The sequence below is a fragment of the Prionailurus bengalensis genome, chromosome B2, assembly GCF_016509475.1.
Source record: "Prionailurus bengalensis isolate Pbe53 chromosome B2, Fcat_Pben_1.1_paternal_pri, whole genome shotgun sequence".
In the NCBI taxonomy this organism is placed as follows: domain Eukaryota; kingdom Metazoa; phylum Chordata; class Mammalia; order Carnivora; family Felidae; genus Prionailurus; species Prionailurus bengalensis.
In genome coordinates this window covers 74,946,961-74,971,345 of record NC_057349.1, presented here as the reverse complement: position 1 = coordinate 74,971,345, position 24,385 = coordinate 74,946,961, and the positions used below count along the sequence as shown (strand labels likewise).

At 36.8% G+C, this 24,385-nt stretch overlaps 1 protein-coding gene across 14 annotated transcripts in view; it reads left to right on the top strand.

Moving 5' to 3' along the window:
- SNAP91 (synaptosome associated protein 91) overlaps positions 1–24,385 on the top strand; it is a 149,118-nt gene that overhangs the window by 116,371 nt on the left and 8,362 nt on the right. For 10 of the 14 annotated variants that reach the window (XM_043593028.1, XM_043593022.1, XM_043593017.1 and 7 more), the window contains 5 exons: positions 5,215–5,349; positions 6,999–7,148; positions 10,930–10,960; positions 11,925–12,036; positions 22,896–22,979. In XM_043593028.1, the coding sequence (XP_043448963.1) occupies positions 5,215–5,349; positions 6,999–7,148; positions 10,930–10,960; positions 11,925–12,036; positions 22,896–22,979 (512 nt within the window). The remainder of the gene's footprint in view (positions 1–5,214; positions 5,350–6,998; positions 7,149–10,929; positions 10,961–11,924; positions 12,037–22,895; positions 22,980–24,385) is intronic. The other 4 variants (XM_043593027.1, XM_043593020.1, XM_043593023.1 and 1 more) reach the window with 1 other exon arrangement.

Below are 24,385 nucleotides of genomic sequence, written 5' to 3'. Positions count from 1 at the left end.
AGTTTGCAGTAAGGCTTAACATGTGTGTTATACTTGTGTGTGTGTGTGTGTGTGTGTGTGTGTGTGTGTGTGTGTGTGTAGGGAGAGAGCAGCCAAGTCCACAATAAAGAGGAAGCTTTTTTTTTTCCCTAAAGATAAATGAGCCCAATCATAGATAACAAGGAAATCCACAAATGTCATGTTCAAAGTAAGAATTTGAACCAAAAACAAAAACAAAAAAAAGCGGGAGGGAAAGTTGTATTTCATGAGTCTCTAGAATCTTGAATTACTGGCTTTTGTTAATAAGACTGTTTTGTAAGAGAATAAAAAAGAAAAATAATACACAGACCCAGTAATGGAAGGTGTAGACTTTTTAAAAGTAACATTGGTTTTTGAACAGGGCTCTTGCTCCCCAGATTTTTTTGAGGGAATAAATTTACATGTAAGTCACAGGGTAAATGTAATAAATATGTAGTATAATTAAATGTTAAAATGATCTTTAGAATTTTTAAACCAAAAATTAAGAATCATCTCAAATTGGGGGGAAAGCTTTGTCAAAAATTGATATGTAATTTAAAACTAGAAAAAAAAAAAGATCAAACGGACAGTCTTTTAAATTGGGCATATCTCTCATAAAAACTGGCTATTTTTTATTCTAATTTACTCTTCTAGAACTGTCAAATAATACCAACTCCAGAACTGAACTATGCATGAAATATCATCTTAGTCGTCTTCTGCCCCTTGAGTAAAAATTTCAAGTTCTGTTTGGTGTACCCAGAATGGTGAAACTAGACAATATTCTAGAAGAGACAACTGTTTTGGCCAAAGAGGACAGACTTAAAGAATAATCGTTCCAAATCATTGAGATTACTGATAAGATATAGATATTATCCATAGCTCAGGTGGAATCTGACTAGAAACTTGAAAGTTAAGTTTCTATCAAACAAATGGAAATATTATTTCATACAGTGAGTAATAAAGCTCTCAAACGCCTCTTCAGATATACCAAATGAAAATATAGATGTTTGAAATATATAGATTTCTGGATGACAGATGTAAAAGTGAATGATTAAGAGAGATTTTACCTAACTTCTGAGGTTGACAGCAAGCAAGAAAACCATTTTCTTCCATTATAGTCACAGTTCTGGGGTGACTGCCCATAAATTTGTACTAGTGTAGGAATGGGCCACATCCTATGTTTAATTCTAAAGGCAGGAAATCATACAGGCCAGTCTTTGAGGCCATTTGTAGTTTTTGTATTCTCTGTTAACCACATGACATAGATGACTTTTTAGCAGAGCCGCAGAGGTCTTTAAATTGATTTTTAAAATATAAAAATGTTCAGTGTGGAGTTAATAACTAATAATAGCCACTAAATGAATGAGAAGGTCTACAGAGAACTAATTCTTTCATACTCTGTGGGGGTGGGAGACAGTCTGAAATGTGTCAGACAAAAGACTCTCAGGCTATTAATCCTAGAAATACTATCTCAGATTGATCTTAGTAAATAGAATGTGTTAATAACTGACTATATTACAGAGTAATTGAGATGGCATCATCTTTAACATAAAAGAAGACTACCAGTAGTTTTAATTTTTTACTCTCCTGACCTAACTGATCTATTATATTGACTGTGGCCATCAATTTTGATATATCTGTTAATAGAACTTCCTTAAGTGTATAGGCTGTTCCCCTTAGAAAGATAGATTCATAAGACTAAGTATCTGTGACAAAAGGCAGTGTGTCTATAGATGGTTGAGCACTTGAAGATAGTTGGTGATTCATTATAGTGTAGGACAGTCCAAATATGCCTGCAGGATGTCTGGAAGCCTATTGATTATTAGCTTAAATTCCATAGAATATCTTTCTTAATGTAACTTAGAACCATATAGAAAGAAATATTAGTGGTGTGAGTTTTCTTACCTCTATTCCAGGGCTCTAAAAGTTTTCACTTAACAGGAGGAGTTCCCCTCATTAATATCTATAATTCATTTAAAGTACAACAATAGATTTTTTTCTTTAAGATAATCAGTTGGCTATTTTATAGCACTTTATAGCTTTTCAATTAGTTTAGGTTTATGAAGGCACATACTGAGCATAATGCACAGAACTGAGCATAATGGGAAAAAGTCGTCTTTCTAGATCTCTGTCAACTTCGTAAGCCACAGGAAGAGTACAACTCTGATGTTACTCCTGGCTGTGGAAATGAAGCGTGTAGTATTGTGGTGAAGAACCCAAGCTCTGGAAGATTCCTGTGTGGAATCCTCTCTCTTACTTGCCATCATTTGGCCTTGGGCAGATTATTTAACCTCTCTGGCCTCAGTATTTTCATCTGCGAAACTTCATAGAGTTGGGGTGAGGATGAAATGAGCTAATTTATGTTTTGGGTTGAACAATATAATCCTGCTATTTTTGTAGGACCAAAATGGTCAAATATTGACAATTCATAAGGTTTGTATGGTTCAACCTTTACAAATTCTTAGGGGCGCCTGGGTGGCTCAGTCGGTTAAGCATCTGACTTCGACTCAGGTCATGATCTTGCGGTTTGTGAGTTCGAGCCCCGTGTTGGGCTCTGTGCTGACAGGCCTGGAGCCTGCTTCAGATTCTCTGTCTCCCTCTTTCTCTGCCCCTCTCTCGCTCATGCTCTGTCTCTCTCTCCTTCAAAAATAAATAAACATTTAAAAAGTTAAAAAATAATAATAAAAGTAAAAATCTTTAGAACTTGGTGAGCCCCATGACAGTGTTAGCTGTACCCTTTCTTAAAGGTTTAAGCTTTCTCGAAGAAAGGGCTAATTTTTTTTCATTATTTATTCACCTATGGATGTGATCTGCTTATGTTATGAAACTCAGTAGCACTAAGTACATGAGCCCTGTGTTGTAAATGCATGTTTTTCCCTTTCGACTACCGAATATTGGGTGGATATGTTAACTTCCCTTTGCATCACTTCTAGTGATAGACAGGATTGAATCAGATGATCCAAGGCTTTCTCCAACACTAATATGCTATGATTCTACAATAAGTTTTCTCTTCTTGACCAAGTTTTAAGAAACTGAGATTCGAGAACAATTCTCTCCGCATTCACCTATATCAAAGAGAACCACACCAAAGAAAAATTGCCTAAATTAATCACAGCCATTTTCCAACTTGAGGTGTGGTATGTTTCAAGACACTCAGCATTAACACATCCGTCAATCTCCTTAAAACCAAACGATCCTATCCACAAAAATAATTACTTCTCACCCATCCTTGCTTCATAGTATTCTTAAATATCTAGAGAATGTCTTTTCTTCAATGCTTATGTTACTAAAATCCTAAAGGTCACCTCAGGTAGCCACTGTGAACTTTAAAGACCATCCTCTATTAGGTAACAGTTTTCTGAGTTGCATTGTTTTCATACATCTATAAGGAAAGCCTAAACTTGTGTCATTATCAATATCCAGGAACAACATGACTTGAACATTATTGTCTGCTTTAGAAAATAGTAATCGGAGAATTTCAGTGAAAGTCATTTTCAGTATTATAAACTGGTTTTACAGAATGTAAGCTTAAGGATTTTTTAAAGCATTTGCTATGTTTTTGCAAGAAGTTTCTGAAAAAGAAAAGATGCGACTAGATTAGAAGGGAATATTTACACCCAAACTAAATATAGAAAAGACTTCTGGAAGTAATAAAATTCTTTAATAATAGAGCATCCTCTATTAAGAAATTGCTGCCTTCTCCAGTTGTATGTTTCATAAAGAAGCAATACAGAGAGAGCTTTGCTTCTGCTTCTATCTGTTGAGAGAAATTATTTGCTTCCAGCCTTCAAAAGATAATTTGAATTTTGGTTGCTTTACAGTGGCCTCTGATTTTTCCCCACCTTTTGTATTCAAAAGTGTCCTTATTCAGTAAACATTAATCCAGTGTTTTAGGCATTGTGCTGATTAGTGAAAAACAGGAGGAGACACAGTTTCTGATACCAAAAAGCCATCCCCAGAGTGGGGTTTGGGGGTGGAAATAAAGACATATGATGGGAATAGGATGAAGATATGTATCAGATGCAGAGGGCACAGAGGCAGAGCATGTAACTAACTCACTTGGACTTGGGGTGGGAGGAGTGGGCATAGCTGTGCCTGATAGTAGTGGGTGACAGTATCAGTCCAAGAGGCCTTCCTGGAGTAGGCATCTGAGTCACCATGATGGTGTTATGGATGCAATCTAGTTTGCAGGGAAGGGGCAGGGAACAGAGACAGAAGAGCTTGATTACTATGCAAAGGAATCTGCGTTAGATGAATCTGAAAGTTATGGAGAGCCATTGAAGGACACTATTTAGAGAAGTAACTTTGTCAGCATTTTCCACTCAGAAAGATCACTCTAGCTGCACTGCAGAGACTAGATTGGAGGAGGTCCAGACTAGAGGCACGAAGCCCCTCTGGGTGGCTATTGATGAATCCTGAGAGCTGAGTGAGGGAAGCCCACACTTAGCAGTAGCAGCAATGGGATAAGAACATGTATGAAAGATGTTAAGAAGGATTTGGTGGCAGAGTGCATGAATATTTTTATGATTTATATTTTATTATTGTACTTAGCCAGTGTGTACAACTGAGCATTTTCTAGCTCCCTGATACTGTGATTTGAAGAATCAAAATTTTAATGTATTGAAATTATCTCCATTTGAACCCTATTGGGACCTTCTTAGCTCTGTGTAGCTCCATTGTAATGATAGATTTGGTTGCCCCAGGTTCTCTCAGCCAGGGTTGAGATATATTCTTATGTGCTATTTCATTTCTAATTAAATTAAATCTCATTGTATTAATGACATGTATTAATGTCTCATGTATTATGACAAAACCAGCAGTTTCCAGAGGGGAGATTGGCGGTGGGGGGCACAGTGGGGGGAAGATAGGTGAAGTAGCTGATAGGGATTAAAGAGAATACTTATCACAATGACCACTGACTAATGTATAGAATTGTTGATTCACAATATTATATACCTGAAACACTAGTAAAACACTGAATGTTATACTTGAATTTTAGAAAATCAGTAAAAATCATTTAAAAATACGTGACAGATATCAAAATATGTGAAAAAAACTTTTAAAACACTAACTTCCAGGTTTCATTGACTTCTCATCTACCTGCATTCGATTCCTTCTCAGTCTTCTGTAACTCTTCCTGACTCTGTTTTTCTTGCCTTTACCTACGTTTAGTTGTTTCTGCTTATATTTTTCTGGAACTGTTTTTTTTCCCCCCAGGATTTGGGGGTTCTTTTATGGCCCCTTCTCCATCACCGGTGACTCCAGCTCAGAATAACCTGCTGCAGCCCAATTTCGAAGCAGCTTTTGGAACAACGCCTTCAACTTCTAGCAGCAGCTCCTTTGATCCATCAGGTGAGGCAGTGACTTTCAAACGTTCTTTGCGTTTGTTCTGATTATAAAATATACCACCTAAGGTTAGTGTGATATCAGAAAACTCATAAGCAAATACTGAGTGGCAACCTGGTTTTAAAACTTTAATGAATCTTTTATTCTGTGTTTTAAGTAAATATTTCAGTACATTTTAGAAGATTTAAGGATAACCTGTAATCCTTTTCTGTGTTTCTGTTTTAAATTTTTAGCAGAGATCTAACGGCACACACACCATCTGTTTGCATGAGCTTACGTGCACATGGTTTAGAGACAGTTAAGGGAAAACAAACATTTTATGCAGTATCTGAATGTGTGGACACTCCCAACTGCTATTGCTTACACCCTCTGAAGCTTGCATGGCCCTCGGTTTTATGAAGTTGAGACACAAATAGTATTCTTTGCCTGCCTTTAATCTTTCATCCTGCTGTCATTTTGTTTGTATTCTCTTCCATTCTACTCTTCCCATGCTGGGTCCTTACTACAAATTTTCAATTGGTGAGTTTTTGGCAATTAAATGTGCTTCAGAAACACCCTAAATATATCCCCTGCCTGACAATTTGGTTGCTTCTATTGCCAGTGCCTAGTTGAATGCTGTCCCTTTCCAATTTAGAATTACCGTATGGTAGTGTTTGTGGTAAATATTCGAAGTTCTTTAACAAAAACTACCCACAAAAATTTTGACATGGGTAAGATATTAGCAACAATTTATGTAGATCTTTTGAGTCTGCATTTTGAATGGTCTTTCTGTATTCGAGGAATGAAACAAGTGGTAACTGGTTACATAGTGATTAGGAAACATCAATAATAGAATGATTTCTAATGTTTAAAATAGTTTTTCCCTTAAACATTCCTTGAAAGTTAGAACCTAAATTGATTACTATAATGAGGAGGGGGAGGGTCACAATTTTTTACTTCTAAAATATGGTCAACTGTTTGTCATATACTCATTACTAGGTACTAACCATTAGATCAGGTTTTATTCCACCACTAACTTTGTACGAAACTAGGAGATCTAGCCTTATTTCTCATTTAGAATTGTTTTAAAGATAAGCATTATAGGAAAACAAAATAAGCATTGTAGGATCTGAGAGTACATTATCTAGGCTTTGCTGTAAATTACTACCATTTTCAATAAAAAAGTATTTTAGTGATTGTTTTTAATAAGAGTACCACTTATTGAATGCCTATATAGAGCAGGCATTATAATAAAGACATGACATATATTATCTAATTTGATCTTGACAACAGGACCATGTGGTAGTAGTATTCTTCCCATTAGTTTTCAGAGGAGAAAACTATAGCTCAGACAGTGATTTTCTCAAATTCACACAGTGAGGCATGCAACTAAACTGAGCCTAATTCCAACCCCAAAATCTGTGCTCTTTCCTGTACATTACACAGATTTTTTTCCATCTTTATTTATGTTTACTAGTATTTCTGTACTTTATGGGTAGACATATGTAGACATGTTCTTCTACATGTTACAGTCATAAAAAGTGTGAATTACATGCCTTCTTTTGTAAGATTGTACATTCACTTGTTTTATAGTTTTTCAAAAGACAATTTCCATTTAAGTTTGCATATGGCCTTATTTTTTCAATTATTCTGACTCTGGTCTATTTGATTTTTAGTGTTTGATGGTCTAGGTGATCTACTGATGCCAACCATGGCACCAGCCGGGCAGCCTGCACCCATCTCAATGGTACCCCCCAGTCCAGCCATGGCAGCAAGCAAAGCCCTTGGGAGTGACCTTGATTCATCTCTTGCCAGCTTAGTAGGCAGTGAGTAATACAGTTGTTTGTTGTTGGGTTTTTTACTGTATCATATGTGAATTTTTGTTCTCTATCCTTTCATATATATTTGTTTCTGGATTCACTTACAGGTGAGTATATCAAGGAGTGGACAGAAATTCTTAATGTTCTACCCAGTACAGTACCTTGAAGGATAGACAATTGTTGTGCCATTGTTTCACAAGCAGCACCCATGCCGTTTTTAGTATAAATTACTAAAGGGATAGAGAGCATACGCAAGTGTCAAACCAAGTACATTATGTATACTAAGTACTTAATTTTTCATTTCACTTGGAAATAAGAACACAGAGTAACTTAAATACTGAAATAATGACAATTGACCATCCATGTGAATTTTGGTTACTCATTCAACAAATATTTACTGACTACCAAGCACTCTTCCAGGCTCTAAGGCTAAATCAGTGAACAAAACAGGTATAAATTTCTGTTCTTACGGTGCTCAGGAAGGGGAGAGACAGTTTGAAATAAGTAAGTTCTGTAGTACATGAGGTCATAAGCATTCTGGGGAAGAAACAGACCTGGCGAAGAGGAGTTGGGAACACTGCAGAGGGGAGTTGGGTTCCCTGAGAAGGTATATTTTGAGCAAAGATCTGAATGTAAAGGAATGAACCACATGGATCTGAGGGAGAATATTTGCAGGCAGAGAAGATAGCCAGTGCAAAGGCAATGGGGCAGAAAACTGCCTGTCATATTTGAGGAATAATAAGGAGACCAGAGGCTAGAGATGGGTAAAGAGAGAGTCCTAGGAGATGAGGGCAGCTAGTATAAAGACTTGCCTTTCCTTTTAACCCTGAATTTGATTCTTTATTAAGGTGAATGGGTTCACACTGCCGATACCTTTCACTTTTCTCAAGGCTTTGGCAGATCCTTGATACAGACTTTTTTTTTTCCTATGCATTATCCAATGGACATATTTTTCCCATTCATTGTCCCTGGTGTGGGCATCCATGAAAATGCTTTGAGGACACCCATGGAGAGATGATTTGAGTATTTGTTCCTACACTAAAATTTCAACTCACTGAAGGACAGTTGGCAGTCGTAACTGCTTTCACTGGCACTGCAATGTATGATCCAGATTCTCCTTCAGAAATAAAGATTTATACCTCCAGCCCCTGAGAGTACAGTTTTGATTGCAAAGGGTAGCAAGAAAGAATATTTTTGAGTAATTAAATTGCTGTGTCCTGTTTATAGTAATGATTACATGAATTCATGTATTTATCAACATGTATAGAAATATAACAACCTCCCCAAAAAAACCACTGATTTTCATTTTAAGTAAAAGTGAGGTATTTTTTAATAAAATATCTTCCAAAGCTGAAAAAAAAAAGATCTACATACCCCCTATCAATATTCCAGTTTCCTTGTTTATAGAGCTTGATGAGTTGAACCTAAAATTCGTATGAAAATGCAAGGAAGCCAGAATAGCCAAACATTCTAAGTAAAGAAGAATAACCTTGGAAGACTCACATTTAGTGATTTTAAAACTTACTACAAAGCTATAGTAATTAAGAGAAGTGGTATTGCCTAGGGATGGGCATATACCTCAGTGGAATAGAATAACAGTCTAGAAATAAGCATACATCTGTGGTCAGTTGGTTATCACCAAAGTTGCCAATACAGTTCAATGGGAAAAGAATTATCTTTCCAACAAATGGTGTCAGGATAGCTGGACATCCACGTGCAGAAGGATGGAGTTAGATATCTTGCTTACTGCAAAATAATTAATTCACAGTGGATCATAGGACTGTATGGATCGTAAGTGCCAAAACTATAAAACTCTTAGAAGAAAATGTGTTAGTAAACAAATCTTCATGACCTTGGATTGGATAATGTTCTTGGATATGACACCAAAAGCACAAGCAATGATAGATCAAAATAGATAAATAGAACTACGTTAAAATTAAAAACTTTTGTGCTACAAATGACACTATCAAGAAAGTAAAAAAAAATAACCCACAGAATGGGAGAAGGTATTTGTAAAACATATATCTACTAAGGAACTTATACCCAGAATAAATAAAGAACTCTTACAACTCAATAATGAAAATACAAATAACGCAATTTTATTTTTTTTAAGTTTATTTATTTTGAGAGAGAGAAAAAGTGAGTGGGTAGGGGCAGAGAGAGGGGGGGGGAGAGAATCCCAAGCAGGCTTTGCAGGGTTAGCGCAGAGCCCTATGTGATGTCGAGCTCAAACTCACGAACCGTGAGATCACGACCTGAGCCAAAATCAAGAGTCGGATGCTCAACCGACTGAGCCACCCAAGTGCCCCCAAATAACCCAGTTTTTAAATGGCCAAATGATTTGAATAGGTCTTTCTCCACAGAAGATATATGTATGGTCAATATGCACATGAAAAGATGCTCCACACCAGTCATCTAGGAAATGCGTATCTAACCCACATGAGATATCACTTCTCACCCATTAGGATGGCCATAATTAAAAAAAATAAATAAACAAACAAAAACAAAAGAAAAAAAACAGTGCTGATGAGAATGTGGAGACATTGAAACTCTAGCGTTGCTGGTGAAAATACAACTGTGGAAAGCAGTTTGGCAGTTTCTCCAGACCTGAAACAGTTACCCTTACAGAGCATACCATATAACTAGCCTAGAAGCTCTTCCCATACATCTCTGCCCAGCTTTGCTCAAATCTCACCTCCCTGAGGCCTTCCCTGAACACCCTGTTTAATGCCCATCACCCTCATCCTACCTGACCAGATCCCTTGTGCCCTGCTCTTCCTTTGCTTATTTCCATAGGCTTTCCTATCACCTTGTAGTAGCCTACATAATTTACTTTATTATTTTATTGTTTTATTCTCCATCTCACTCTATTAGAATGCACATTCCCCTAGGATCAAGATCTTTGTTTTCTTTACTAATGTATCCTATGGGCTTACAACAGTGCCTGGCGTCTATGGAGGCTCAATAAATATTTGCTGAAGTAATCAGTGAATTGAGATTAGAGTGGAATGAGTAAGCCAATTATGTCAGGAGTCCCCAAGACCAGCTTCACATTCAGAGATCCACTAGAATTCAGAGGACTCAGCAGCACATAGTTGTACTCACAGCTAAAATTTATCACAGCAGCATAATAAGGACACACAGCTGGATCATTAGGGCAAAAGACACAGGCAAGTTTGGAAGTATCCATATACCGACTTCCTTATGCTCTCTCCTTCCCATGAGGGGAAAAGCATACAAAAATGCAGCAACACGTGTGATATTTCTGCCCAGGGAAGCCCTGTAGAGACTCCACACCCAGGTCTTTTATTGGATGCTGATCATGTAGGCACTCTGCTTAACACAGCCCAAAATTTCAGTCTTGCAGAAAGAAGGAAAGCAGGTGTTCAGCATAAACCACATTGTTTGTACAAACAGTTTAGACACAGTAGCCACCCTTATCATTAGGAAAAGTATTACCGCAGCATGGAGAACAGTTTACTAAGCTGGGTTCCTAGATGCCAGCCACATAGGCCTTTCTAAGAGAACAGTCTCAAGCGTGCTGTGTTTACTCTTTCCTAGATACCAGCTGACATTAAAATGTGATCCTTAAGTATAATGTGAAGTAAAAGAAAATGTTAGATTTCTGAACATGTTTCCTAACATAGTTTCTCCTTTGTAAAATTGAATACAGTCATTCTTAGGCAAAATGTGGACTTTTTCTAGAACTCTCTTTGATCTTTTAAATGTCATATCATTTAAGCTGAGTATAGAGGTTTAAGTTCTTTTTTCTTTTATCCTTTTATAGATCTTGGAATTTCTGGTACCACATCGAAAAAGTAAGTGTTTTTGAAATTATCTGGTTTTCTTGTGGCAGTGTATTTACATTTATTTGAGACGATTAAATGCATTGGAGTAATAACTCATTCTCAAGCTCAGTAATTTCAAAATTGGTTTTTACTGCATTCTGGACTTTTGTTTTTGTTATTATTCTACTGGAACCTCCGAACTGTTGGCTCTGCAAGGAAAAGGAACAATCTATTTTGGTCTCCAAGATTGTCACTAAATTATAGCTAGAAATACTTCAGAATTATGGTTTGAATGCTTTAATAGCTTTAAATTCTAGAACACTATTCCTAGCTAACATTGGTTTTTAAAAGTCTGTCATGGAGGATCAATTTTAAGGAAGGATAGAAAGAATGGTCAACGATGTACCCTCTCTTTAGATGCACATTTCAGTACCTTTGAAATTGGGATGCATTTTACAGTAGATATATCTGACAGTCACTGTAAGGCAGGTTGTAGTCATGATGCAGTTGTGTGAAACCTTCTGATGAACCCTCCCACATCTAGAAGAAGTGCCATGATGGATGAAACAAACTACAGATATTTGATAAAGTATACAGTATTTATGATATTTGGAAGTTTTTGTAACCAGTGAGGAATTTGGTTGAATTTTGTGGCACATTCTTCTATTGGAAGAATGCATGTTCCTCTAGGATCAGGATCTTCGTTTTCTTCACTAATAATCCCAAGTGCTTACAACAGTGCCTGGCATCTATAGAGGCTCAATAAATATTGAGATCCAAACTCTAAATGATTTTTTATCAAATGCTTTTTTATACTGTCTTAGATACAATACAGTAAGACTCCTCTATAAGTTTAATTTGTTCTCTTTATTACCACTTGCCTTAAACAGACTACATCTAATCCCAAATAAAAGTATCTAAGGAGCCACACACATTGTTTTCTGAGTAGTGTGTTTTTAATACATGTGTTTGTTTTTTGCATGCTTGATTTTAGGGGCGACCTTCAGTGGAATGCTGGAGAGAAAAAGTTGACGGGTGGAGCCAACTGGCAGCCCAAAGTCGCCCCTGCAACCTGGTCAGCAGGTGTTCCACCAAGTGCACCTTTGGTACGTAGCCACCAGGGCCCAGGGCAGTGCTGACAATTTGCCAGTTTCCAAGCATGGGACAGAGTGCACTTTGTTTAGGTTTGCTACTGACATTGTACTTTTTCATCCACATTGAGGGGACATAAGCAGGATGCGATATTTACCAAAATGCAAATTTCATTGACTTTCTATTAATAGATTGTGGCCCATTTTTTTAATTTTCATTATTCCAAAATAGTATTTATGCTTCTTTAGATATTACTTCTATATTTGTACAGTTATGGAAATAACTTTTCAAAATAATTCAGTATCACTGGTAATTATCCATATTTTGCTCCCATTTCTTGCCCAAGTCGCCTAATTGTCTTAAGAAGTAACGAAAACTTTTTTTTTCTTACCAGAAAGATTGGGCAGTTCTCTGTTGTGTAAATGGACTTTGATTTTAAAACTCTGTTAATTCTGCTTACCGCTTTTTAAACTGAAATACTAATACCATCTTTTCTATAAAATTTAAATAGATTTCATGTTTGTGTATTAAATTTCTATTAATACCAATCAGTCACTCTGGGAAAGAGTGTATCACTGGAAGTAAAGACTATCAGTTTGTGAGATTTGTTACCACAAAAAGGATGTTTCCTAAGGCAGCAAAATTTACTGTTTTCCTGTATATGCTCCATTTTTGGCTAACCTGGGCTAGTCACTGTTTCCCGAGCTCAGTTGTAATTTTTCAGCTTTGCTTACTACCTTCACCTAAGTCACTCTTTACTAAGGCTTTCTTGATGCAAACCTTTCCTTGTTGCCTGAATTAATTCCTAACCATCACCCACCAACCCCAGCCAAACATGCATAGAAGTGAATTAGTATAAATTAGAATATAAACATTTTAGGTAGACTTTATTAAAATTAATCATGCTCCATAAATTTCAATACCTGAATTATAGAATTTAAAACATGTTTTCTTTTGAATAATTTGATAAATAGTAATGTTTTTATATATAAAGTTTTATTATAATTTTATAAATAAGTGTAAACCAATCTGAAAAGGGCCATTTGAACTAAAATTTACCACTAAACAATACTAATACTATTAATCAAACTACAATTTATACTGATGCGGGATCACCGAGCCCAATGGTCAAGAAAGAATTTTTGAGATATTTTACAGTGCAAAAAAGTTGTTTATTGAAGTACAGAGATAGGACCCATGGGCAGAAAAAGCCGCATTGTAAGTGTGAGGAGTGACTGATTATAATAAGGTTTTCTGTCTTACAGAAGGGAAGGTGACATTAGGGCTCCAGGAAATTGAGTCTATAGGTTTCTGGAGGTCTGACTATTCTCAAGATTGTGCTTTTCTTGTAAGTCATTAAGACAAACCGATCGGGGCGCCTGGGTGGCGCAGTCGGTTAAGCGTCCGACTTCAGCCAGGTCACGATCTCGCGGCCCGTGAGTTCGAGCCCCGCGTCGGGCTCTGGGCTGATGGCTCAGAGCCTGGAGCCTGTTTCCGATTCTGTGTCTCCCTCTCTCTCTGCCCCTCCCCCGTTCATGCTCTGTCTCTCTCTGTCCCAAAAATAAATAAACGTTGAAAAAAAAATTTAAAAAAAAAAAAAAAAGACAAACCGATGAAGTTTCATGTCCTCCATGACTGTGATCTTTAGCAGTTAACCATTGGCTTTTTCCTTCCTTTGTTCTTGGGCAGTCTTGAGTGCCTGAGAAATGTTAAATATGTCCCTCTCCCACCTTGGGGAGATTTTTGCCCTCAGCTTGCCTTTTGTTATCTTATCAATGAATACCACATATTGACATTAAATTTCACAATTTATATTATCATTACCAAATTAAAGAAACTAATTTTCTTATTCTCTCTAAAAGAGGTCTAAAGAGACCTCATGTGTTGTTCTGAGTTTATACTTTAGTGTATTGCCCTTATCAGCAGGCTTAAACTTTTCATTGTTTTTTAACAGGTTAATTTCAGAACAGTTACAGTGATAACCGAGTTTAAAGATAGACTGGAGGAAAGCTTGGGTATCTGGCAGATAAGCTGTAGGCTTAAAAAAAGAATAAACAAAAAAGTGGTTGAGAACCACAGGTGAGGGTGGAAAGGAAGACAAGGAAGAAAATCTCAGGTAGAATCCACACAGGGGATCACTATGAATGAAGCTACAAGACAGTGGTTGCCAAGGTTTCTTAATGGGGCGGTCACTAAACAATGAGGCCATTTAACCAAGAAGCAGAAGGAGGGAGAACTACTTTAGTAATAAATAGTATTAAGTTGGAGACCTTCCTTGGTCAGCACCTCTCCTGAGATCAAGATTTTCACCATACAAGGTTACAGATTCATCAGATACTTAACTTACAGCTCATCTGCTTCTTCAGGACAACAAGGCTGCTCATTATCTGATTAGTAGGCACCGTCACTGAGAATGAGATTGATATTCTCTTTTTTTTTTTTTAACTCCAAACTCCTTATTTTTATTTATGAAGCAGAAGATGTTGTTAGTAATTAAACTCCAGGAAGTAAAAGACAGTACACTTTAGCATAAAGTATCCACAACAGCTGTGGAAAGAGAAATGAGACCAGCAGAAATAATTTATCAGGAAGGCAGAGTCACATGTTGTTCTGTTTCTTTCTGTTTTTTTGTTATTTTCCTTGACTTTTTAGACAACAATATAAAGGCAGTCAAATGCAGAGTTATTTTATCTTCAATAACTCTAAGTCTTATATGTTGTCTATATAAATTTACTGCCATTTACCCATTTACTGCAAAGCTCTTCTTCTATAACAAAGCTCTGGCTTTGCTTTGACTTAAGAAATTATTCTGGCTTAATTACATAAGAAGGCCTCTGGCTTCTTCTCTCCACCCCGTTCTTTCATAAAATGCTGCTTCCGCTTCCCTATTCCTTAAAATATGTCTGAGTCTCTTTTTTTAAGCATATTCAAGCAAAAGAAGAGAGACAACTGAAATAAAACTTCTGCCTCAGAAGCAGCAAAGCAGTGTTTCCGTGTCCTCTGGTAATCTGCAGGCCTCTCCTTTTGAGTAGGAGATGAAAGAGCAGGTGTGAGGGTGAGCATCCTTCTACTGCCTTCTAAAGTTTCTATTGATAGAGAAGAGCTAAGGTTACCTTCCCAGTTTGTTTCAGATTTCCCTCAACTGCTGCTTGGAGGTACAGCTGTAGAATTTTTCAGATCATAGAACTCAAGTTAGATCTAAAAATCTTAACAGGACTTGAATACTTTAAACATGTCTGCTGGCAGGGCTCTGTCGTCATGGCCATCAAGAGCCCTGTGCTTCCAGGATTACTTTTTCCTGTTTTCCAGTACTCACTTATGTTTCCATCCTACAAACTGGGAAGATTCTTGCAGTTCAGAAACATATGCATTTGGCAGGGGGCCACAGAATCCACATTTCTTTCCCTAAAAACAACTAACCTTCGTGTGCCTACATATGAAGCATTCGGTAAAATGTTGAAAAGAAAACAATAATAATAAATAAAAAAGAACCTTAGGACAAATAATATTTGGGGAGTAAATTATTAAGGGTTAATCTGTTCAAGAAAAATGGAAAACTTAGACTATATTTAAATTATTTGACCTATTTATTTGATCAGCAATTTCCACAAGTTCATTTTATTTTGATAACTAACAAAAATCTTTTTTTTTTTCATAGCCTGAAGTTCTAATGATAACAATTCTGGTAAATAATACAGTTATCATTGTATAATTCAATCCTGATAAATGATATGATTCTGAACAGCCTATTACCTAACCTGTTGAAATGATGAGTAAGGAGTGAATCTGAAGTATAATACCTGTTTACCTGTTTTGTTTTTAATTTTTTTGATAAAATTTACATAAACATTCAATTCTCCATGTTCACAACTTTAAAGTGAATATTCATTCAGTATATATTCAGTGATTTTCAGTATATATACAGTGTTTTAAAACTGTCACTATTGTCTAACTCCAGAATAGCTCCACCACCCCAAAAAGAAACACAATCCCTTTGAATTCCCACCTCTCCCTATCCCCTGGCATCTAATAATTTACTCTATAGATTTGTCTATTCTGGGTATTCCATATCATCAGACTCCTATAATATGGAGCATTTGGTGCCTGGCTTCTTTTACTTAGCATGACATTTTCAAGGTTCATCCATGTTGTAGCATGTATCAGTACCTCATTTCTTATGGCTGAATTTGGATATACCACCTTCTTCAACTGATGGGCATTTGTGTCATTTCTGCTTTTTGGCTGTTATGAAAAATACTTCTGTAATTTGTAAAGAAGTTTTTGTGTGAATATATGTCCTCAGTTCTCTTGGGTGTATACCTATGAATGGAATTGCTAGGTCATGTGTAACTCTCCACTGAGCCTTTTGAAGAACTGCCAAACTTTTCCACAGCAGCCACGTCATCTTACATCCCCACCAGCAATACGTAGGGTCTCAGTTGTGGTTTTGATACAGATTTCCCTAATGATAAATGAGATTGAGCTTTTTTTATGTGCTTCTTGGCCATTAGTTTGTTTGGTTTTTTTGTTTGTTTGAGAAATATCTTCATATCCTTTGCCCATTTTATGATTGGGCTGTCTTTTTATTATTGAGTTCTAAGAAATCTTTATGTATTCTGGATACTAGATACTTATTAAATAATGTATATGATTTGCCAATATTTTCTCCCATTCTATGAGTTGCCTTTTTATTTTCTTGATAGTGTGTGTCCTTTAATGCACAAAAGATTTGAATTTTTTAAATTTATTTATTTATTTTGAAAGAGAGAGCTGGGCAGGGACAGAGAGAGGGGGAGACAGGTGAATCCCAGGCAGGCTCTGCACTGACAGCACAGAGCCCAACATGGGACTCGAACTCAATCGTGACCTGAGCTGAAGTTGGATGCTTAACCAACTAAGCCATCCAGGTGCCCTCAAAGATTTTAATTCTGATAAACTTCAATTTATTTATTTTTGTTGCTTGTGCTCTTGGTGTCATATTTGAGAAACAGTTGCCTAATCCAAGATCTTGAAGATTTACACTTATGTTTCCTGCCAAGAGTTTGTATACTTTTCTCTCTTACATTAGCCCTTTTACCTATTTTAGGCTCATTTTCATATATGGTATGGCACAGGGGTCCAAATTCATTATTTTGCATGTGGAAATACAGTTTTCCCAAAACCATTTATTGAAAAGACTCTTCTTCATTTATTGGCCTTGCCATCCTTGGCAAAAATCAGTTGACCATAGATGTCTGGGTTTATTTCCAGAATCTTTATTCTGTTGTATCGATTTATATGTCTGTCCTTCTGCCAGTACCATCACTGTTTTGATGTAGCTTTGAATTAAATTTTAAAACCAGGAAGTGTGAGTCCTCCAAATTTGTTCTTCTTTTTCAAGAATGTTTGGCTATTCTGGATCTCTTGCATTCCCACAAAAATTTTAGGTTCAGATTGTCCATTTTTCCAAAAGAAGCAGTTGAAATTTTGATAGGGATTACACTAAATGTATATAAAGCAATTGAGAAATATTGCTATCTCAATATTACGTCTTCTAATCCTTGGACACAGGATATCTTTCTCTTTATCTAAGTTTTTTATTTCAACAGTGTTTTAACAAGTTGTTTAACAAAGTTTCAACAAGTCTTGTCCTTTGTTTAAGTTTCTCTTTTTAGTGATCTCTTTGCTCAATGTGGGACTCCAACCCATGACCCCAACATCAAGAGTTGTACACTCTTCTCACTAAGCCAGCCAGATGCCCCAAGTCTTGTACTTCTTTTCTTAATTTTATTCTAAGTATTTCGTTGTTTTTAATGCTCTTGTAAATGAATTTTCCTTTTAATTATATTTTTTTATTGTCCACTGCTAGCATACAGTGAACACTACACTGATTTTTGCATATTGATGTTGTATCCTACAACTTTGCTGAATTTGTCTATTAGTTCTAATGGGTTTTTTGGTATATTGATTCCTTAGGCATTTGTATATATAAGGTGATGTCATCTACAAATAGAGATTGTTTAATTTCTTTTTTCTTTCTGGATGCTTTTTCTTTCTTTCTTACCTGATTGCCACAACTAGAACTTCCAGTGCACCTTTGTCTTTATTCTAAGGAGAAAGCTTTCAGTCATTCAGCATTAAGTATGATGATAGCCATGTGTTCTTTGTAGATGCCCTTATTCAGGTTGAAGAATTTCCTATCTTATCATGTGTGTTGAGTGGATTTTTTTGTTTTTTGTCGTGAAAGGATGTTGGATGTTGTCAAATGCTTTTTCTGCATCTACTTATATGATTATGTTTTTTTTTTATATATTCTATCAATATGACATATTACATTGACTGGGCCAACCTTACATTTCTAGGATAAATCCCACTTGGTCATGGCATATAATTCTTTTAATATCTACTGGATTTAGTATGCTCGTATTTTGTCAAGAATTTCTGCATCAGTGTTCATAAAGGATATTGATTTATAATCTTCTAATGTCCTTGTTTGTCTTTGGTGTCAGGGCAATACTGGCATCAAACAATAATTAGGAAGTATTCCACAACTTTTTTTTTTTTTTTTGGTACGGCTTGAGAAGGGTTAATATTAATTCCTCTTTATAGTTAATAGGATTCACCAGTGAGGCCATCCAGTTCTGGGCTTTTCTGTGGCATAAGTTTTTTTTATTGTTGACTATATTCCCTATGCTGCACTTTTTTCATAACTAGAAGTGTGTACCCTTTAATTCCCTTCATCTTTTTGCCCATCCACCTCCCCTCTGGCAACTACCAGTTCTTCATATGTAAGAATCCGTGTTTTTGTTTGTTCATTTGTTTGGGTTTTTACATTCCACTTTTAAGTGAAATCATATGATATTTGTCTTTCTCTGACTTATTTCACTTAGCACATACCCTCTAGGTCACTAATGGCAAGGTCTCATTCTTTTTTATGGCTGAGTAATATTCTAGTCCATATATACCACATCTTCTTTTTCCATTCATCTCTGGATGGACACTTAGGTTGCATCCATATTTTGGCTATTATAAATAATGCTACAGTAAACATAACGGTGCATATATCTTTTTGAAATAGTGTTTTCATTTTCTTTGGGTAAATATTCAGTGGTGGAATCACTGGGTCATATGGTATTTCTACTTTAAGTTTTTTGAGAAACCTGCATACTGTTTTCCACAGTGGTTGCACCCATTTACATTCCCACCAACAGCTCATGAGGGTTCCCTTTTCTCCACATCCTCACCAACACTTGTTATCTCTTTGTCTTTTTGATATTAACCATTCTGACAGGTGTGAGGTGATGTCTCCTTGTGGTTTTCATTTGCATTTTCCTGAGGATAAGTGATGAGGAGCATCTTTTCATATGTCTGTTCACCATCTGTAGGTCTTCTTTGGAAAAATGCCTGTTCAGGTCCTCTGCCTATTTTGTAATCAGATTGTTTAGCTTTGTGGTGTTGAGTTGTGTAAATTCTTTATATACTTTGGATATTAACCCCTTATCAGATCTATTATTTGCAATTATCTATTCCCATTCACTAGGTTGCCTTTTGTTTTGTTGATTTTGATTTGGTTCCCTTTGCTATGTAAAACCTTTTTATTTGGTGTAGTCTCAAGTTTATTTTTGCTTTTGTTTCTCTTGCCTGAGGAGACATATCCATACATATGTTGCTAAGGCCGATATCCAGGAGATTACTGCCTGTTTTCTTTTAGGAGGCTTTATGGTCTCAGGTCTTACATTTAGGTCTTTAATCCACTTGAGTTTATTTTTGTGTATGATATAGGAAAGTAGTCCAGTTTCATTCTTTTGCATGTCCCTGTCCATTTTTCCCGACACTGTCTATTGAAAAGACTGTCTTTTCCTCCATTGTATTTCCTTGCCTCCATAATTGACCAAATAAGCATGGCTTATTTCTTGGCTCTCTCTTCTGTTCCCTTGATCTAAGTATCTGTTTTTGTGTCGGTATCATACTGTTTTGATTACTATCGCTTTGTAGTATAACTTGAAATCTGGTATTATGATACTTCCAGCTTTGTTCTTCTTTCTCAAGATTGCATTGCCTATTTGAGGTGTTTTGTAGTCCATACAAATTTTAGGATTAGTTCTAGTTCTGTGAAAAATGCTGTTAGTTTTTTGATAGGAATTACATTGGATCTGTTGATGGCTTTGAGTAATATGGGCTTTTTAACAGTATTAATTCTTCCAGTCCATGAGCAAGGTATATCTTTCCATGAGTTTGTGTCATCTTCAATTTCTTTCATCAATGGCTTCTTGTGTTCAGGGTATAGATCTTTCACTTCCTTGATTCAGTTTATTCCTAGGCATTTGAATCTTTCTGGTGCAGTTGTTTTCTTAATTTCTCTTTCTGCTGCTTTGTTATTAGTGTAGAGAAGCATAATATTTCTTATATTGAGTTCATATCCTGCGATTTTACTGCATTCATTTATCAGTTCTAATGGTGTTTTGGTGGGGTCTTTGGGGTTTTCTACATATAGTATCATATCGTCTGCAAATAGTGAGAGTTTTCCTTCTCCCTTACCAATATGGATGCCTTTTATTTCTTTTTCTAGTCTGATTACTACAGCTGGGATGTTCAGTGCTATGTTGAATAAAAGTGATCAGAGTGGACATTTTTGTATTGTTCCCTATCTTAAAGGAAAAGCTTTCAGTTTTTCACCATTGAGTATGATGTTAGCTGTGGGTTTTTCATATATGGCCTTTATTATGTTGAGGTATATTCTCTCTCAGTTTACTTTGTTGAGAGTTTTGATCATCAATAGATATTGTATTTTGTCAAAAGCTTTTTCTACTGCTATTGAAATTATCATATGGTTCAGGACTTTTTTGATTACTGATGGAAGTTTTTTGATTACTGCTATAGTGTCTTTATTTGTTATAAATTTATTTAGATTTCTTTTATGACTTCTTCAATCTGTTTTTGTACTTTGTCTCTACTCTCGTGTTTATCATTTCCTTTCTCTGCTTTCTTTGGGTTTAGTTTGTTTCCTTTTTCCTAGCTTCTCAGTGTGGAAGTTTAGGTTATTGAGTTGAGATCCTTCTCCTGCATATGAGCTATATGCTCTTATTTCTTTGTATGTCTCAGAATTTTTTTGTTGAAACCTAGACATTTTGAATATTATAATGTGTCTACTCTAGAAATCAAATTCTATCTGTTACCTAAGGGTTTGTTGTGGCTACTCTTTGTAATTGTTTATTTGTTTGTTTTGATTGTTTAGTGACCATTCTGAACTAATTCTGTAGTCTCTGTTCTTTGTTATGTGTGGCCGTTGAAGTCTCTGCTCCTTTAGCTAAGTGATGAGCTAATGATTAGGCAGAGATTACTTAAATTCCTTGAACCAGAATATCTCCCAGTCTTTGTAGAGGACCTCTGAGTGTGTGCTGGGGCAGGTCTTCAGAGTCAACCAGGCAGTTTGCAACCCTGCCTTAGCAATCACTTACAGCTTGCACAAAGCCTCAGGGTCAGCTGGGGGCCCTCTCCTGTCTTCCCTGACCCTGCACACAGCCCTGGTTGTGTGCATGGTCTTCCAAATTCCCAGGAGTATGTCTGAGATTTTTAAACCTTTAATCCCCACATCTCCCTCTCCAGCCTTTCCTCCCAAGGTTTTTGTTTAGTCTACTGTTTTTGCCCTGTTATCCATTGCCTCAGACAGCAACAACTAAAACATTTGCCTGTAAATGGCTTCCACAAATGGCTTCCCCCAAAAGTGCTTAACAACTTTAGCACTAGGTGCATTCCCTGTTTGGTGATACAAAGACAAGCCTTTTGAGCCAGACTTTCCAGGGAGCCACATAGACGAGACAAAATAAATAATTAAATATATTTTACTCCCTCTGGTACTATTACTGTAGACATAAGCTGTTATTTTCAAGACTACAGCTATGCTAAAGAACAGTGGGTGAAACTTGGGTAAGTTAGGATGCCACAGAGCTCACTATTCTTGCCAAGATCCAGCTGATTTTCTTGAATAAGTACTTTCTTGATTACTGCAAGCTTTTGGTTAGTTTTCAGAGTTCTAAAATAGTTGGTTCTAATAGGTTTTGCCTGTTTTTCTACCTATTTTATAGACTGGGGAGACTTTCAGAGTTCCTTACTTCACCATTTTTGCTGACATCACTATTTTCTTTTTTAATTAGGATTTTGCTCTAATAGTTGAGTTCAATTTAAGGGATTGCAGTAGGGTTAGTTTTAAACATAAGGGAAATATTAGGAGATTTGTTGTATAACTAAAAGCTGTCAGACCTGTATCTGAAATGGGATATTTGTGCTTTATTATGTAATGTGCAGTCTTCTAAATGCTTCCTGAAACTTGGATTTAATTTTGGCCCTTGAGCAAATGTAGAGCCATCAAAATTCAGAGAGAAGTATAACACAGAAAAGAATCTAAAAATGGGGGGGGTGGGCAATGGAAACCAAGCATTGATATGTAAATGAAGACATGTTTTTCAAATGTCTAACCCAGTACCTGTAGGAGGATATAATGATAGGAAAAGACATGCTTAGAGAAACTCAACTTACAGTGAGGGTGGAAGACAATTGTAAGAGGAGGAAGAGAGGAAGGCCAATGCTGTGAGTAGGCTTTAAACCAGTGAGCCCAAATAAGACAACAGTGAACATCAAGTTAGTAACCTTGTTCATATCATTAGCATGGTGCTAGAGCCATTTTTTTTAATGTAAAACTAAAATGGGATATTTCTTTACATACCCACACATATTTAAAGGGGCATGTATTTTTAAATTATATTCTGTCATTTTAAAACCAAATTATGTCGGTTCTTTTTGTTTGTCATTGTTATTGTTGTTGTTGTTGGTGGTGGTGGTGTGTGTGTGTGTGTGTGTGTGTGTGTGTGTGTGTGTGTGTGATTTTTTTTGGTAGCAAGGAGCTGTACCTCCTACCAGTTCGGTTCCTCCTGTTGCCGGGGCCCCATCTGTTGGACAGCCTGGAGCAGGATTTGGAATGGTGAGTGGCGACTTGTGCTAAACATTGTAATTGACATTTTTGAGGCCTTTGCCAAATCCTATATTAACAAATACTACTACAGAATATAATTCTTCCCTGAATACAGTAAAGTAAAACTCAAAAAATTAAGTCATCTGCTTTAAACATTAGGAAGTCTACACATGACATGACAAAGTCAGCTAGAAAATATTTAAAATTGGGGTGCCTGGGTGGCTTGGTCACTTGAGCATCCAACCCATGGTTTTCTGCTCAGGTCATGGTCCCAAGGTTGTGGGATCGAGCCCCACATTGGTCTCTGCACTGAGTGTGGAACCTGCTTAAGATTCTCTCTCTCTCTCTCTCTCTCTCTCTCTCTCTCTCTCTCTCTCTCTCCCCCTCCCTCCCTCTCTCCCTCTCTCTCCCTCCCTCTCTCTCTCTCCCTCCCTCTCCCTCCCTCTCCCTCTCTCTCTCTCTCTCCCTCCCTCTCCCTCCCTGTCTCTCTCTCTCTCCCTCCCTCTCTCTCTCTCTCTCTCTCCCTCTCCCTCTCTCTCTCCCTCTCCCTCTCTCTCTCCCTCTCCCTCTCTCTCTCTCTCTCCCTCTCCCACCCCCCCACCCCTCTCCCCCATTCACACTCTCTCTCTCCCTCTCTCTCTCTCAAACAAAATATATTTATATTTAAAATAAGTTCTTATATCAAGATAATTTCTATGGTATATAGTTATGTCATTTTTGAAATAATACTTACCAAACATATTGTTAGCTCAGTTATCAAAACTCTTAATCACTATACTAGCACTTTTCACTTACCACTTTTATCACTAGTAAATATTAGGACTATGATCCATAAATCAACACAGTTGATCAACAATTCTTTATCTCTTAAGAATTAAGCTTACAGCAGACAAATAATCACCAACAGAGCCTGGTTGGGATAAGGATGCCCTGTGGCCAGCCAGACTTCCACCGCACCTCAGTGATTCTCTGCCGTCTGCCAGCCTTACGGCACCCATTGTTCAAAATTACAAGTTATACTTTCTCACAGACCTGCATTCCTCAAAAATTTTCAGAAACATATTAAAGACATAAACGTCAGGCACTACTGTTACAAGATTCTTTACCTCAATACCTGGAAGTTGCTGTCTCACTCTTCCAAAGAATGAAGGCACAGAGTAAAATGAACAGCAGGCAAGAGTTTGGAAGAGTGTAAAATCAGAAAGTAAGAACAGTATGAAAGCTCTCTTTACAGAGAGGGAGCATTCGAAAATGAATGCTCGCAGACTGTGGGCCAAGGGCTTTGTTTTTATAGGGTTTTGCTTGGCCCCTTTCCTTCCCCCTTGTTTCTTCTCAGGTCCTGCCCTTATTGGCTGGTAACTCTAAATGCCTGGTCATTCCTTTTTGATTGGGTCATTTCCACTGTATGAGGGGTG